Source organism: Hydractinia symbiolongicarpus, chromosome 12, assembly GCF_029227915.1.
Source record: "Hydractinia symbiolongicarpus strain clone_291-10 chromosome 12, HSymV2.1, whole genome shotgun sequence".
In the NCBI taxonomy this organism is placed as follows: Eukaryota; Metazoa; Cnidaria; class Hydrozoa; order Anthoathecata; family Hydractiniidae; genus Hydractinia; species Hydractinia symbiolongicarpus.
In genome coordinates, this window is record NC_079886.1 from 10,461,206 (window position 1) to 10,477,528 (window position 16,323).

At 32.0% G+C, this 16,323-nt stretch overlaps 1 protein-coding gene across 1 annotated transcript; it reads right to left on the reverse strand.

Moving 5' to 3' along the window:
• Positions 1-1,222: 1,222 nt before the first annotated feature.
• Positions 1,223-14,940, reverse strand: LOC130621564 (116 kDa U5 small nuclear ribonucleoprotein component-like). The gene is made up of 24 exons (XM_057436868.1): positions 14,763-14,940; positions 14,133-14,201; positions 14,007-14,057; positions 12,518-12,554; positions 12,051-12,398; positions 10,696-10,778; positions 10,545-10,619; positions 10,081-10,172; positions 9,201-9,328; positions 8,897-9,103; positions 7,674-7,760; positions 7,423-7,481; positions 6,849-7,223; positions 6,562-6,702; positions 6,064-6,157; positions 5,784-5,874; positions 4,107-4,193; positions 3,750-3,876; positions 3,572-3,659; positions 2,818-2,936; positions 2,550-2,644; positions 2,069-2,222; positions 1,676-1,783; positions 1,223-1,504 (listed from the first exon to the last, which is right to left on the reverse strand). The coding sequence occupies exons 1-24, from the start codon at positions 14,874-14,876 to the stop codon at positions 1,409-1,411; spliced, it is 2,925 nt and encodes a 974-aa protein (XP_057292851.1). The 5' UTR covers positions 14,877-14,940; the 3' UTR covers positions 1,223-1,408.
• Positions 14,941-16,323: the final 1,383 nt, after the last annotated feature.

Below are 16,323 nucleotides of genomic sequence, written 5' to 3' on the forward strand. Positions count from 1 at the left end.
GTGCTAACACCAAGGCTCATTCCTCGGTTAAATCATATAAGTCTACGGGTTTGCCTCTAAAATTTGTTTCTGAAATCCGTGTCTTGAGACCCTTTAATCTCAGAAAACGTTAACCAAACACATTTTAAAGAAAACCCTTTGACCTGTTGAGGAAAAACAAAAAACAAAATAAAATTAGCTTCAAACACAATCAGGTTAAAGTTAATGTCACTAACGACAAACAGAATTATAACAAACCTGAAAAAGAATGCCATCAGCATAGTGTAAGTCTTAAGCCTCTCTTTCTTATGACTACGCCTTCACTGATCTCAGAGCCAGATCAATCAAGTCTAACGGTTTTTCTCTCAAATTTGTTTCAGAAATCATGACATTTTATTCTAGATACTCTCACAAAACGATTATTACTAAACATGTTTTAGAGAACACCCTTTGAACTGTTAAAGAAAAACTTATTTTGACCCAAAATCCATGACACTTTGCATGTGATTTTACTTGAGAAAAACCACTGTTGTCAATTTTGAATACTTTAAATTTTACAATGAAATGAAAATTTTTACCTAAACTGAGCCAAGGATAGCTTTTTTCCCACTTTGGACGGTGTTCAATCACTATTGTAATTACTAAAACCTTAAAAAAAGTTGTTCTTTTCTCTTCTCGACTTTTATAATTGCTTCATAAAACTCTGAGAAATGTCATGAGAATAATAAATGCTGAGTAAAGAGCAAACAAAAATAATAAAAAAAATGCGTAAACAAAACTTTGGAGAACACATGTACAAAAATTATGATATTTTATGCCAATAAATCAATTTTATGCTAATTTTATGATTTTCGAGAAAAAAATAGCTTATTTTATGATTTTTTATGATTTTATGCCGGCTGGGACCCCTGGAAGTTTAAATAAAAATTCCATGAATAAGATGGAGACTGTGTGTTGTGTTATCACTATCAAGAACAAAATACGAACAAATCAGGCTGAAAAATGCTAAGAAATAGGAACGAGCCTCATAAAAAGCGTATATGTTAATGAAACCAGCGTGGTTTTCTCTATGTAAGAGCATGAAATTTAAATTAAAATACCCGTATACGTCTGTCCGTCTGTCACGCAAAATGGTAGCTTAGCTGCGCAAGTAGCGAGACGCACGCAGTGCGGTATAAAAAGGACGGGCGAACCTGTGAATTTTTCCACCGGCTAACGACTAGTTTAAATTAAAAAAAAATAGTACGGGTTTGTAAATATATTTTAACAACTTCTTTTACAAAAGTTGTTACTTGTACGAAAAATCTTCACTCCTAAAAACTAAAGGTGTAAAATAGAGTGTTTTCTATCTTGCTTTCGTGTTGGTACATCTCTTTCAGATCATGTCACACATCACACACATCAAAACAACTCCACGTGGTGAGTTAATTCACATCGGATAATTAAACATAACGTCTTGTCTTGCTAACTCCAGCAACATAGGATCGTCGAAGAACTTTCCTATACTGACATCCTCGCTAAGACCCTGCAAAATAAACAAGTGAGAATAAAAGAAAATTTGTTATTTTTTGTCTCCAGCTCTAAACAATGGATTTGTTTAACAGCTTAGAAAACTCATGGGTTTTGTTGTGTTTACCAGCCACTGCAATATATGTCACCTTATAAAAAAAAGAGAGTATAGCTTAAAACAACTGACCTTTCGTCGCCTCGTTTTCACCATAAATTCCCTCGCTAAATGTGTAGCAGGCTGCGATTCTAAAGGTCTGATGACTATCGTTTTGTCCAATGGATCACCAGGTACGATCTAAGAAAAGCAAATTGAAAAGATTTAAACAAACTTGTGAAGATTCTGTGGTGCCATCTAACAACGCAAAATTAACAGATGGGACGATGACAGTAAAAATATAAATAGTCCATGCATCTTATTGCCATTTATTAATCCTGTTTTGTTAAAAAGAAATTTGATTTAGTACTTATTATCACCCAGTAACAAATATAATAACCGCCCTAACACCACGTCTCAAAAATAAAACGAAACACAAAAATCAGTAAATGAAGAAATAAACAACAAACTGATAGAACATCTTACCTGCCAGTGATGGAAAACTGACAAACAAAAAGCTTGACCTTGCGTGTGTGTCCTTAAATCTGTCTCAAAACCAAACGAGTCAATCGCAGGTATAAAAGCTTTTATGACGTATAACGGAGAGCCTGGGACTGGCGCGTCTTGTGTTACATGTCCCCTAAAAAAGAAATTCATTTAAGTCACGTTTTTGAAAAATATCACGATAATACTTCAAGATAACAATTTTTTTGAAGCAACTTAAATTTTTTACCCATTCCAAACATATTTTTGTCAGTAAAAATTATATGTTTCGTGTATGTAAATGTATGTAAATTGAATGTATATTACAGGGTTTTCATTTCGCATTTAGAAATCTTTATTATGAAATTTTGTCAACTGACTTGACACTGTGAAAAAGGTACCCCAAAATAATCACAAATTCGAATTTATGTAACAAGTAAAATATTCTTATTTTGGTTTCTATCAATTACACAGCCAACCTTACCTCCTTCGAGCTAACACGGTGTACACTGAAGAAACACAATCTGCTGGCGCTTGCACTTCAACGAAATTGTATGGCTCCATTAATCGGGGAATAGCCTAAAAACCAACATACGGTAAAGATTTAAAGGCAGCTAGCTAGGATTCTCTTGGTAATAAGCAAATTGACAGCAGCATTTGTAGGAGCAAGCTCTCTTAGTTAACACTCTTAAACAGAAATTCAATATAACCTTTTATATTATTTCTTTATTTAAGAGGATAAAGAATTTTACCAGTAAAAACGCTGAATATGCAACTCTCCTTGCTGTAGGGATTATTTGACCTCCAGCTCTTTTGATTACATCGCCTCCGATTAATGCATCGAGAATTTTAAATTTGACATTGCGAATAGCTAAAAAATAATGATAGCAAATATGGTAAATTTTTGTCTTAAAGACTTTCAAGTTTTGTTACTGCATCCTTTTCTCTATAAGACAATGTGATATCACGTGAAAACGTTTGACAAACAGCTTTGTAGGAAAAAACACCTTAAAAAATTGTTCAGTCATTGTTCATTTCTAAAAAAACAAGACGAAAACGCTTAAAGTCAGAACATTAAAATTTGTTATTCATTGAAAAGAAAGCAAATCTCTTTAAACACCTAATCCTCAAAGCACCAATTAACTGAACTGTTTATTAGGGGTTGTGCGGAAGATTTCACACATGTCTTATGTCCCCTATTATTTGTCAAGCAAATTGTTTAGCAAATTGTTTAGCAAATTTTTAGGCGATTGTTCAAATATAGCATTGTTTATAAAAAACAGGTGTAGGAGAAAGTGAGTGTTAGCTAAAAAAAATTTAAACTTTCAAACGCAAACAGCAAGATCATGGGAAATTTATTCACAAGCATTAGATTATTTTAAATAGGCTACGTTAACAGCGGAGTAGAAATACAACATTTAAATCGGAGAGGGGTTTGAACTTCTTGTTATTAAAGCAATCTGCCAACTGCTACACAAACTACACTATAAAGAGAAAAAGACCTACGTTCGTCGCACAGTGGACCTTCCCGAGTACCCCATTGAAAGCCTTGTACGATGTAATCTTTGCAAGAATTTAATAAACTTTTGTCAACCTATAAAGAAAGCAAGCCAAATTCGTCAAAAAACCCGCCTTTTGTGTGTATTAGCAAGCTACACACGCTACAATAATTTAAACAACGCACCTCACTGGGTAATGTATCGTCTACTAATATGTTAGGGCCAGCTGCGTCAGGTCCAAAAGCCCAAATGGAACGAGCTGCCAACAGATCCCAATCGTATTTAGTTTGGAAAAATTCACCCAGACGTTTTCTGTACAAGGTAAAATGCATAGACGATTTACGGAAAGTTTTTACTATAATATTTAAATAATTTCAAGTGGATGCAAATTCTTAATTAATATCACAATTAATAAAAAGATACGCTGGTATTATTCGTGCGTTGTCAAGACAAATTTCATTGGACATCTTCGCCGATACGAAGTTCCACCAGCAATATCTCTTCCAGTAATCATTTTAACACAATACATAGATAGAACTTACTTGTCCCATGAGATTTGAACTTTACCAGCTTCAATGTCTTCAGCTACTCCTTTTTCTAAAGGTTCTGCAATCATCGTCAGTTTATTTCTGAAAAGTATACAAATAAGAAGTTATGAAATCCACAAGTTGTTTCCAGCTATGTCAAAAAGTCTGTTGTAAGATTTTGGGTAATTGAAAACATGTCCCTGCCACTTTTCCTCCTCCGTTTCTCAGTTTTTTGTCGTACGTAGATATTTTTAAAATATACAGTTGGTTAAAGACTGGATATTTCACTGAAAGTCTACAAACTTCGCACTACACCAATTTTAAAAACATGTTAATCCCGTTGCTACCAATCAAATCTTTACTTCTTGCTGCACTCACTCCAAATTCCTCAACTTTTAGCAGTACCATCCACTTTTAAAACTTATCAATGAACTCCTTTATAGTCTCTAAGTAAGTAATAGACCAACCTCCACACAAAGTTTTCCACTTAGAAAATTATGAACCAGATACGACTACGCGTAATTTCACCATGATAATCTGCAGGGCAAACTGTCAAAAGATCTTTCTAAATTTAAATGACCAAAATTTCTTCAATACTGTCCGGCGACTATTTGAGCAATTGTAGTGTCACACTATAGTTAAATATTTCTAAGGCACAATCATTTATCTTTTAAAATAACACCTGATTGATTAGTCTTGTAACAAGCTTTAATCTGAGAGAGAACTTCTGACAAACTTTCCTTTATTCCTATGCTTCTTAGCCTTCTATCCTGATCACCTCATAACACTGATCTTCTTTTCCCATTACTCCAATAAAAATATTTTTTCTGCTTCTGCTGTCGCTTCATACACTGCTGTTCTCATGCTTAGTAATAAAGTTTACTTTCTTACTACCAGTTGACCCTCATATCTTTCACACACCCTCTCCTTTTTCATACATCATGCACTAGTAAAGCCCCATCACTAAATTTGGCAATGTCTTCCTGGTTCTTTTGTCCATCCGCAAATTTCATCAGTAGCTTCTAGAAGATTATTTTTCATCGTTCATTTGATTTACTGTTACACTGTTTATTACTAGCTAGTTGATGCACGCTGCACTGAAATATCTTACCACATTCTCACACGTTCATACCTTCCGACGCAGCCTTAAATTCTCCGAACTTCCTGAACATTCTTTACAAAATGATAACTGCCAATTTATACTGACAGACACATCCTTTACTTATCAGACTGTTATACTGTTATACATCAAAAACATTTTTCCATCCAAATTATTGTTGTGAACTACCTTCATAAAACCATTACAATTACCAACTTATAAAGATTTTCAAATCTTACTGGCTCCCTTCTCAATTTGGATTTTTAAACACACAACCACAATTCAATATCCTAGCATTCAATGTCTTAAATACATGACCTATCTAACCGTTTAATTTGGGTCTCACTAACTATCCTCAGTTATAGACTGTCTACTCTTAAATGGAATAGCTGTGTACCAACCTGATATACCTTGTCTGATATAATATTCACATATTTATTTTTTACAAACAGAATTGAGTCCTTGGTGAAACATCTGTTAGTTGCACTTTGTAGGAGCTTTTACCCCGCCCTCAAGTTTAACTAAGACATGGTACAGGACATTTACATTCTCGTGATTCTATTAAAAAAACCTCTGGCAATACTGTGTATTACTTTTTATTAGGTGATTCAGCAAAACATTTTAACGATGAAGTTTCAACAACAGTTTCACAGAAAGTGACCACTGGATCAGCTACTTTAATTTCTAAAAAAAAAACATGTCAATTAAAATATATTTAAAACATTTTATAAATTCTCTAAATGATGTCAAAGATTCCATAAATATTTCAAAATGTTGTGCAAACTCAATAGATGTCCATATAAAGAGCTAACAAAGTGACAACACGTCATACTACCAAACAACAAAAAATAAAAACCTCTGGCGAGAGTATACCTATTTCAGAATACATTTTTCTTAAGTCGTGCATAACACAATCCAAATATAATTCGCCAGTGCCTAAAACAACATGTTCGCCTGAATCTTCAACCTGAAAGAAATCCATGTGTAAACAAATCCATGTGGACAGGCATATCCTGGACAGTTGATTGACATACTTTTTAGATATTTATTTCATGTATGTAGAACCAGATAAAGAAAAGTAGATGTAAATCAGGGATGAGAGTGACGTATCCACTTTGGTCATATCGCTTGCTTAAATAAAGTCTCCGTGAGGCAGCACAGCAACTTCTCAGTTCACCTCTCTCGACTAATTTGACAAAGACATTAAGATTTAAGGATTTTAAAGATTATAAGTAGCATCATATAAGGAGCATACATAAATTTCTGATTTTTTGGGATAAAAATTTGGGGCCCCATACTAGTCAAACGGTAGCAAATATACTATGGATACATCACTAGATACAATATCCTATAGAAATTGCCACAACTAACCTTTGTATTTATCAATGGGTAGCTTTTATTGACTTTTCTTAACCCATCCAACATTTTGGGTAATTCTGAAGGATTTACAGGTTCCACTGCAATTTTTATGACAGAATTGGTATTAAATTTTAAAGGACGGAAAATATACACCTGAAAATAAGAAAAATTGCATTAGATTATAAGTTTGCAATAAAGACTTGTAAAGACACTGATCAAGTATTGAACATTGACTTGATGTCATGCATTGAACATGGAACTAACAAAAAATCTCATAAAAAAATAAAACTGTGACGTACATCTTCGGTTCCTTGCATTTGGGTAACAGTGGCTGTTTTCACTATAGGTTCATCAATACCTTCAATCAATACCCAGTTACCAGCCGGTACACGATTCAATTCAACCTTGTATCTTGCTTCGTTAACCCAAAGTCTTCCAACAGAGCTAACTCTTGAATCTTCCTCATCCTCTATTGTGTAGCCTTCTCCAAGCACTCGAACTTGTTGTCCTGCGTGAATAGTCCCGCTAAACACTCTACCAAATGCATAAAACTGTGTACCATCTTCTGAAGGGTACAGTTTTGTTGTGTGTACTACCAGTGGACCTTCTGCATCGCAGTCTATCATACTTTCTGCTATTTCTGAATCATACGGCCCAGTGTAACAGTGACGAATCTAAAATAATATGTTAAAAGCTTGGAATTCACAAAAGTACAAACTACAAAAATTAAAAAAAAAAAAAGAATCTTAAGGAGTTGAAATAACTTTAAAAGTTAAACTTTGTGTAAAATTTGTTAAACAATTTTTATTATTAACTTTTATTATTATGCTGTCTTATGTGGATGCAGTTGATTTTTTAAAAATGCTTGCCTACCTTACTACTGGCTGCAGAAAGAGGAGATGGAACATGTTGAACACACATATCCACAAAACCTAAAAAATGAATTTAACTACTTAACCTGTCTTCTTGTTAAGAACAGTACCAATACAGTTTCAATGTTGCATCAAATAGATTAAAAATAAATATGTTAGTTAATTAAACTCAACTTATTGAAATTGATCTTGCTAGCACTAACAACAATTATTATTGTTGTAATACTGCATCTAATATAGCATATTTCTTACCAGTAAATTCCCCAAAAAATCTTTTACATACAAGTCTGAGCAGTGGACGGATGTTTAATTTTAGCTCACTTTTGGTTAAGTATATACCTATAAACAATAAATATTATATAGAACGCCTACAGTAACTGCTTATTAGGATATTACTGGAAAATATTGACCAACATCAAAATATTGCTTGAGTTTGCAAAGGCTGCATTTTAGTCTGTTTAAAGTCCACTGATATCAGAGGAATAGTTTGCTCATCAAAATATAAATATATATAATAAATATAAATATAGAGTTCAGTATAAATTAGAGTAAAAAGTTGAAAATGCACCTTTAAACTATTTAATATGGAAAGTTTTCTTCAATGAAATGCTATTGGTGTGTTGTAAAATGACATAAGCTTCAAAATATTTTGGTTGTTGATAAACATGCAAAGTCTTTAATTACCATTTTGAAAGGTTAGTTAAGGTTTTGTTTCCAATCAAAGTTACCATGTTGAAATTTGAGATTTAATTGCCTCTATGATGTTTCAGCAGCCATTACTGGCCAATTATAATTAGGTAGCGCAAAACTTTTTTTTAACCAATCAGACTGCTTGCCTTGGTTATCGCTTATTGCTTGCTCACTCAGGTAATAGACACAAACACTAACCCTATTAAAATACTGGGCATTTTGGAAATCAAATATCCTGGAAAGTAGATTTAACTCCCTCAAATAACTTTTGAGTGGTTAAACTATATGCGAATCTAACTTAGCAGGAATATAGTATATCGCAAAAGAAAATAATTGGCTTGGCAAACAATTTAATCCAATTTTGCAAAGATATCACGGTAGCATGTTTAACTACTGAGCAATGAATAAACTGTATTTAGTTTGTTAAATATTTTTTTACGTGAATACCCCTCATAATACTACAATTTGCAGGTAAGTAAAGACGACTTAGCACCGGACTTAGCAAAACGGAAACTCCTAATTCTACAGTGTTTTTTCATAAAATTTCCACACAAAAGTATTTAAATCCGTTCAACTTTGGGCCTGTTAGAGTTAAAATGAAAAGCGAGTTTGTAATAGAATTAAATCCTTTTTACCCAGGATAAATAGGGTTAATCACAGTAAAAATGCAAAATGAACAGAAAATTATATACAAAATTATATGCCAGATTGTTTATGTATTTATACTGACAACAGCCTGGAATTACCAGTTGATATTTGAATTGGATAAAAATATCTTGGCATACCTAATTCACTTAACACTTGTGGTAAAGTTGTGTCTACATCTCCCACAACTTGGGAGAATAATTTATACATTGGTTCCAAGACAAACTCCACAAAACTTCGAGGTGACGTAGTAAGTGGAGCTTTTTTTGTGAAACGCCGTGTCTTTTCATTAAAGTAAACATCACCCCACAAACGCTTTGCAAACTCTATGTAGCTGATACCACCACCTGAAAGATATATGGATAATAAAAAATCCAAATATCAATTAAAATCTATTTCAAAGCTTTCCAGAGAATTAACAACATTGGATAAAAAAATAATTACCATATGTGTCACAGTAAAGTTTAGAAAACGATTGAAGAGTAAAGCAAAAGCGATAATGTGCACTTGCAAAGCATACATTTCCCAACAATGGTGAAACCAAATTATACTCTTCGCCTTCTGCATATACGCTACAGTAAAAAAAAAAAAAAGTACAACATTTCACTCAAAATTTTCATTCAAGCACGAACAGTCTAAAAATAATGTTTTCAAATTGATGAACTGCATAAATGAAGTGTTTTTGTTGATACTAATTTTACCCTGCACAAATTTTTACATGATTTTCATTTGACTTTATTTTTTTATGAATTTTTCAATGGTGAAACTACTGATTTTTCAAATTGGAAGGTTGTTTTTATATCTGATTGGGCTTACGGAAGTTCAATAAGGGTTATGAGTGATTTTTTTCATTAACACTCGCCATCCTCTTGAGTATAATTAGTCCTTAGAAATTTAAATTTAAAAGGACAATATTCTAAATATTCATTGCCTCAAAGATGTGAAAGCATCACTGTCAAGATGAGTATGCTTAAAATGGGTGATATTTAAAATAAAAATCCCTAAAATGTTTTTTTTCGTAGCATTGGTGTTTTTGTATAGCTAACCATCTATTACATACAGAAACAGTTTTGTGAATGAAGTTGTTTCTTTAAAGCCAGGGTGTTTTAAAGATGTCTCTGTATTTTTTAAAAGTTGCAATTTTTCAAAGTATTTTTATACCATTTGATAGGAATTTAAAAATGCTTTTTAGTAATGTTTGAATGAATAAACTTTGACTTACTATCGCTAAATAATCGTGATTGAGAAAATCATGCTCAAAAGGTACACTGTTTCCTTTAAAAAATTATAACTAGACTGTTATTCCTAAACAAGAACTTCGAACCTGAGAAGAGAATTGACTTCATCAATAATATGTTTCAATTTGTAGTACGCATCAGCAGGTGGCAACTTCAGCTCCAAAATAAGTCTGTCGATCTAAAGCAGAAGTAAACCTTGTTAACTTGATTTTAACTTTAAATTATGCTGTATTCCAATGGACAGAAAATTTTACATGGGAGGTCACAATTTGTAAGTTTGTTCAACCTTGCTTAGCCATAATTTGCATAGACAAACTATAGAAACTAAATTATTGATTCATCAATAAATTAATATTCTTTCTAGAAATTAAAACATTTCGATCACTACCAGCACATATAGCATTCATATTATATTAACAAGTAATGGTCTGGTATTTAAAATCTTTCACAAAAGGTAAACTTCAGCCAACAACAGCTAAAATGTCAGTTCTAAAAATCTAATATATACAGCTTTACATAAAAATGTTTTAAATTTCTAAACAATCCTCACTTTATTGATGCATATTGTGATAGCCACTTTCTCCTGTACTGCATGCTTTAATAGACGTTCCACATTCATCATGACCTAATTACACAAAAAATATTAATTTTTTTATGACACTGTCTGACCTCAACCTGGAAAAAGTTTGCAGAAGACCTACCCCATCAGCTGCATCAATAAAAATCACTACACCATCAGATAATCGCAATGCAGCTGTTACTTCATCAGAAAAATTCACATGTCCTAAAAAAATCAACAAAAACATATTAATGGCAATCTACAGGTGTTCATTGAAGAAAGTTGTGGCAAAAACTAGTCTCAGTTAGTCTAATTGTATTGTTTTACCACTGGCCTTTAAAACATATACTAGAGTAAAATAATAATAAAAAAATAACTGGACATGTAACTTAACATTCTGAAAAAACCTGTTTTTGGAAACTAATTATAAAGAAAAATTCAACAACATGAACACAAACACAAGTTTTGTTTTTTTCGTATCAATTTTATATTTTCACTATTTATATGTATGTAGAAAGGTTTCATATATTTAACGTGATTAAAAAAGAAACATTTTAAAATCAAAATCAAAGGAGAACTTCAGTAAAAATCACTTCTTTGTTATATACGTACTCAGAAACGCATAAGAAATCAAAAAAACTTACTTTACTTGTTTTTCTTATTTAAAATTGTTGTATAAGCCTTCGCATATTCAATTTTTTTCTCATAAAAAAACAGACAGGCACAATTTCATTTAGGACTGGACCCAATTATAAATAATGACATCGCATCGTGCAGAAAGTTTAGGCAAGCGCAGAGAAGGTTCATGTTAAGACCTATAGCTTACATTAAATCACTTTTTGTATGTAATTTACATTTAAATCTTTAAAAAATGGCTAGTTGCTCTGCGTTTCAATGTACCAATCGATTAGAAAAGTGTAAAGAAGTAAGTTTTCACAGAATCCGGTCTGTGAAGGCTAAACAAAATACGTCGTGCAGGTGATCTACCAAGCAATCAAAGTTTTTATATTTGGTTAGCGCACTTCACAGATAGTTCTTTTAAAAGAGATCTCCAGGAAATAAACTTCTATATTAAAATATTAAAATATTACCACTTTATCCTTCTGTAACCATTACTTCTTATAAAGCAGTTACATTCGTTGTATATTTTCAAAAAAGGTTCCCCTGTAGGACACTGACCTCCATCAAGGTTATATTCTTATTAAAATAACATTTTTTTCAAATATTTTTTTTCACTGGAGTGCCCCTTTAAAGAATGAAAAAAACAGGAACTTTGATAGTTTAATTAGGAGTTATATTTTTAGTGTTCTTGTAATTTTTTACATTATCTCTTTCCAATGATTAGAAATACAGCAACAAATCTTTCTCTGTCCAAGAGCATTTTGTTTTCTAAAGCATCATGTTAACAGTGTTCATAGATTACAACAACAAAAGAAAACAGCAAAGCAAAGCTTCAAACCAAAATATTTTCTAAAAACAGCAGGTAAACAATCATACCTGGAGTATCGAAAACATTCAGCAAATACGACTTTGATTTCGAATCAGGTAGTATCAGTGTAACAGGTGTACTTTTAATACCAACGCCCCTCTCTCGTTCTGTAAATAGCGTATCTGTATAATTTAAATCCCCATCTTTTTTTTTATTTAATTCAGGATGCGTTTGCTCAAATAGTGCATCAACAAAGTTACTCTTTCCTGAGTGCAAATTTCCTAACAGAGCAACGCTGCGTATAAGTTCAGGATTGTCCATCTGATCAGCAAGAAACTCCATATCGTATGTAGTTAAAGGTAATTCCTGTTCAACCAACGCAAATCTTTTTCTGTTGACTGGTTTTATAATTGGTTCTATAAATTGCAACAACATAAAAACAGATAAAGATGTTCTGTAAAAATATTTCTCAAAACTTGCAATTGTTGTTGAGTTTTTAACTCAATCTTTTGTTTGCACAAACACAAACACAAACCTGTCAATGGTTGTGCATCTTCTTCTTGGACGATAGTCTGAAAATACATTTTTTACATTTCATTAACTTCAAATGATTTTTTTAGTTAAGTTATTCAATTCATATCATATTTTTAGTGTAAAAGTAAGGTTTATACTATTTGCATATAGTAAATAGTTGATTTAACACTAAATAAGTTCCCTTTTCAATTCAGTATCCCCTAAAATTAAAAAAAGGATGGTTATCCAGGCCATTCCTTGAGACGAGTGCGATCGCACGCGCACTCGCCCGCACACTGGTAAAAAAATTTATGAGTGCTTTTTATCGCACTCGTAAATTTTTTCTTTTTCTAAAATATTATAGAATGATGAAAAGGGCTATTAAACCTAAAGTAAAAATTCTGTTTTTTTATGTATTTTTTTAGCATGAAAATAAACAACATAATATTTATCACGCGTTGTCTGTAACAGCGATGTACGGAACAATCTTTTCTAATGTTTATAGAATTTTGTTATCTATTTATATCTCAGCAATCACAGTGTGCATGATAAAATGAATGGCGGCAATTAAAAAGGAGATAGTTGCGTGTGTCTAATTAATTGTATTTTATATTTATTTTTGATATTCTCTGTGGCCACCTGTTGCTTGAAGGTAGCGAACATAACAAAAAAAATTATCATCTATACTATTTATCTATTTATTTTAACATTTATCAATATTTTCAACAGGAATTAATAATTAAGTCCTGGGCACTAGGTTGTGAAATACATGTCAATTAAACCTAAAAATGATACCTGCTATATTGCTCTATTACCAGAAGCAAATCATTTCAATGTGCTCAATGTGATTGCAAAGATATAAATAGATTAGAATTACATTCAACACAAAAGAAAAATGATCTCCAGCATTGTGTTTCAGAGAGAGCTCATAACATTAGCAAGCAATAGAAAGTTGAAGCAATTTCACCACATTTTTTTGAATAGCAGAAAAAAAGATGTTGTGCAATAATTGAAATGTATTTTTATATTTTCACCACCAGGTGGCTGAAGAAAACACCTTCTTGGTGGCCCATATTTCTTGCAAGACTTAAACCTCATTTCTATACAGCTTAAATAACATATAACGTTGTGGTAAACAAAAAAAAGTTAAGTGTGAATCACACTTGCAGATATTCACATCGCACTTGTAAATTTTGCTTACGAGTGCGATTTTTCACACACCATAGCACTCGTAATTTTTTTAACGGGTGCTTTTTGTAGCTCTGGCATAGTTTTATTCAAGAAATGGCCTGGTTATCTAAATTTTTGCCTTCTGGACTGCATAGAAAGAAAGCCTGTAGAAAAAGCTGACTTATCTTTGCAAAAACAAGTGTCAAAAAAGGTAAAGATTCCATCTTGATTAAGCACTTTAGGATTCCATTTTTTAGATAAGAGCCAGGACACTTAAATAACATTAATACCTATGTGTCAATTTTAATTTTCATAACATGTCAATGTATGAAAAAATTTACCTCTACTTCAGGACCATATACTTCTTGAGCTGTAGGATAATACTTTTTATCCTGAAAAATGAAATGTCAACATTTATACATTTCCACAAAAATGAATAAATTATCTTTATTGTTGAATTGGCCTACCTCGTGCAACACAACTGCTGTTGATGTCTCAATTTGATCTTCATCTTTTTCTTCCATATCTTCGTCTTCCTAGTGATTTATGTAACAAATATGAAAAGTGTGTAGAGCGTTAAGACCAAAGACAAAGATACAAAGATGTAAAAAGTTTGGTTGATGTTTAGAACAATATTGGGATATCTACTAATCTTTTATTGAGATATTGCACTGGAAGGAAATGAAAAAAATGTTATTATATTCACAAATTTAAAGAAGTAAAGAAGGCAAATCACCTTCTAAGAACCTTAGAATCAAAAGATTGATCTGATTGTTTTCTAACAGTCCAGTGGCTCCTCAAATTTGTGACCGTCTGATATAGGTCAATGTCCTACAGGGGAATCTTTTTTGAAAATGAACAACGAATGTAACTGCTTTATAAGAAGTAATGGTTACAAAAGGATTTGCTGTATTATATTTACTTTGGTGGAATTCACTATGCTTATCCACTCTATCCTGATAGGATATGTAAATGCTAAGATATAGAGAGAAGAAATTGAGAGTGTTCTGTCTAAAGTTGGCATATAGTATGTTTGGTGATCCCATTTTATCTTGGGAGGGCTTATTTTGAATTATAAAAGATAAAGAATTGTGCACCTCGTCTTGCTCTTCCTCGTTGTCTGAATCAGAGGCTTCCTCCTCACTTTCATCATCACTTGGCAGTTCTGGACCAATGTAATTACCAAACTCATCATATAGATCTGCCTCCATTGTTTAGGATCTATTTGTATATATATGTATTCTCTTTAAAAAATAAATTTAAGTAAAATGAAATACCAACATTTTAATTGGTAGTTGAAAAGATGTAGCAACTAATGGGTGCAGCCACTTTGAAATCCTGTGCAGCAATAAAAACATATTTTTTACCAACTGACTAAGGTTAGCATTCCTTTAACTACAGAATATTTGTTTGAAGCCTTGACAACTTCATTTTACATTACTACACTGATTGTGTTTGTTTACAAAACAAGACAACACCAACATGTTAACATTTGTCCTGAGTAGAATCTGGATCTTAAATGCAAATGTTCGGCTGTTTTTCCTAAATTCGCAAATTTAAATTAGCTTTGATAGAAATCTTCCAAATATTATGATTCTTAAGACCTGCATGACTGCCTAAGGTAGAGATGGACTTAAATCGCTGTACTTTCTTCTAAAATGACAAGAAAATGATGCTTAAGGATACAATATACCCTTCTTTGTATCAAAAAATCAAATTAAACTTTATTAGCCATTTATACTAAAGAAGCAATGAACTCTTTAATAGTGAAAATATTGACTTATTTTTCAAACTGGAAAGTTCACTTTATCCAAATAATTAACTTTTCTTTCTGATCATTCTTTCACACCTTTAAATACAGCATTTGTAATTCAAATTTGTTATTTAAATGTGTTATTTTTCATTACAAAAAGAAATGACAATCCATGCTTTTCAAAAAAAAAAAACTTCTGGCAGTCAACATCACTTTTGAAAATGATTTTAGTTTGAGTTTTATGGTATACTCTGACACATCTTTAGAAAATAAAAATTAAAAGGACAACCTGAATATTCATCGCTTCAAAAGTGTGAAAGCTTTTTTGGGGTTTTTCGTTTACCATCTATTCGTTTTCTTCTTCAAAATTTTGTAAATAAACGTATTGTTTGAGTCCACTTCCACAATGTTAACTTGTTTTTGTCAATTTAAAACACTAAAAATGCAGTCAGTATACGTTTTGTTGGAAAACATTCCAGTCTTTTTAATCAACTACACTTACCCAAACAGCACACCACACAGACATTTTTGAAAAATGTTCAATGGACTTTTCTGTACATTACAAAATGTTAAACTTCAAAGCAATAGTTGCGTTTATTTCGTTTTAATTTGGTAAAAATATTGATAGTTCTCTCGAGGTTACTTAAAAAAGCTGTTAGTTACTTCGAATTCCTGCTGATTACTGCTGTTTCTTACTTTTAGTAAAAGCAACCATCTATTAAATTTTACACCTCTTTTACATAACTACAGAAGGTAGGGAGGGTGCTATTGTTCCACCAAAATATGAATTATTTTCTGTAGATTTTTAAAGACAAAAATTTGAGTTAAAAAATAGCATTTTTGATTTTTATTTTTCGTAGAAAATAATTAAAAAATCCTTTTTACATACATCTGTCAGAATTCTA

Coding starts and splice junctions, on each gene's coding strand:
- LOC130621564 (XM_057436868.1), bottom strand. CDS start 14,876: ATGGAGGCAGATCTATATGATGAGTTTGGTAATTACATTGGTCCAGAA. Junction 3,877..4,106: donor GTTCAAATCTCATGGGACAA/GTAAGTTCTATC, acceptor TACCTTGTACAG/AAAACGTCTGGGTGAATTTT. Junction 3,660..3,749: donor ACGATACATTACCCAGTGAG/GTGCGTTGTTTA, acceptor CTTTCTTTATAG/GTTGACAAAAGTTTATTAAA.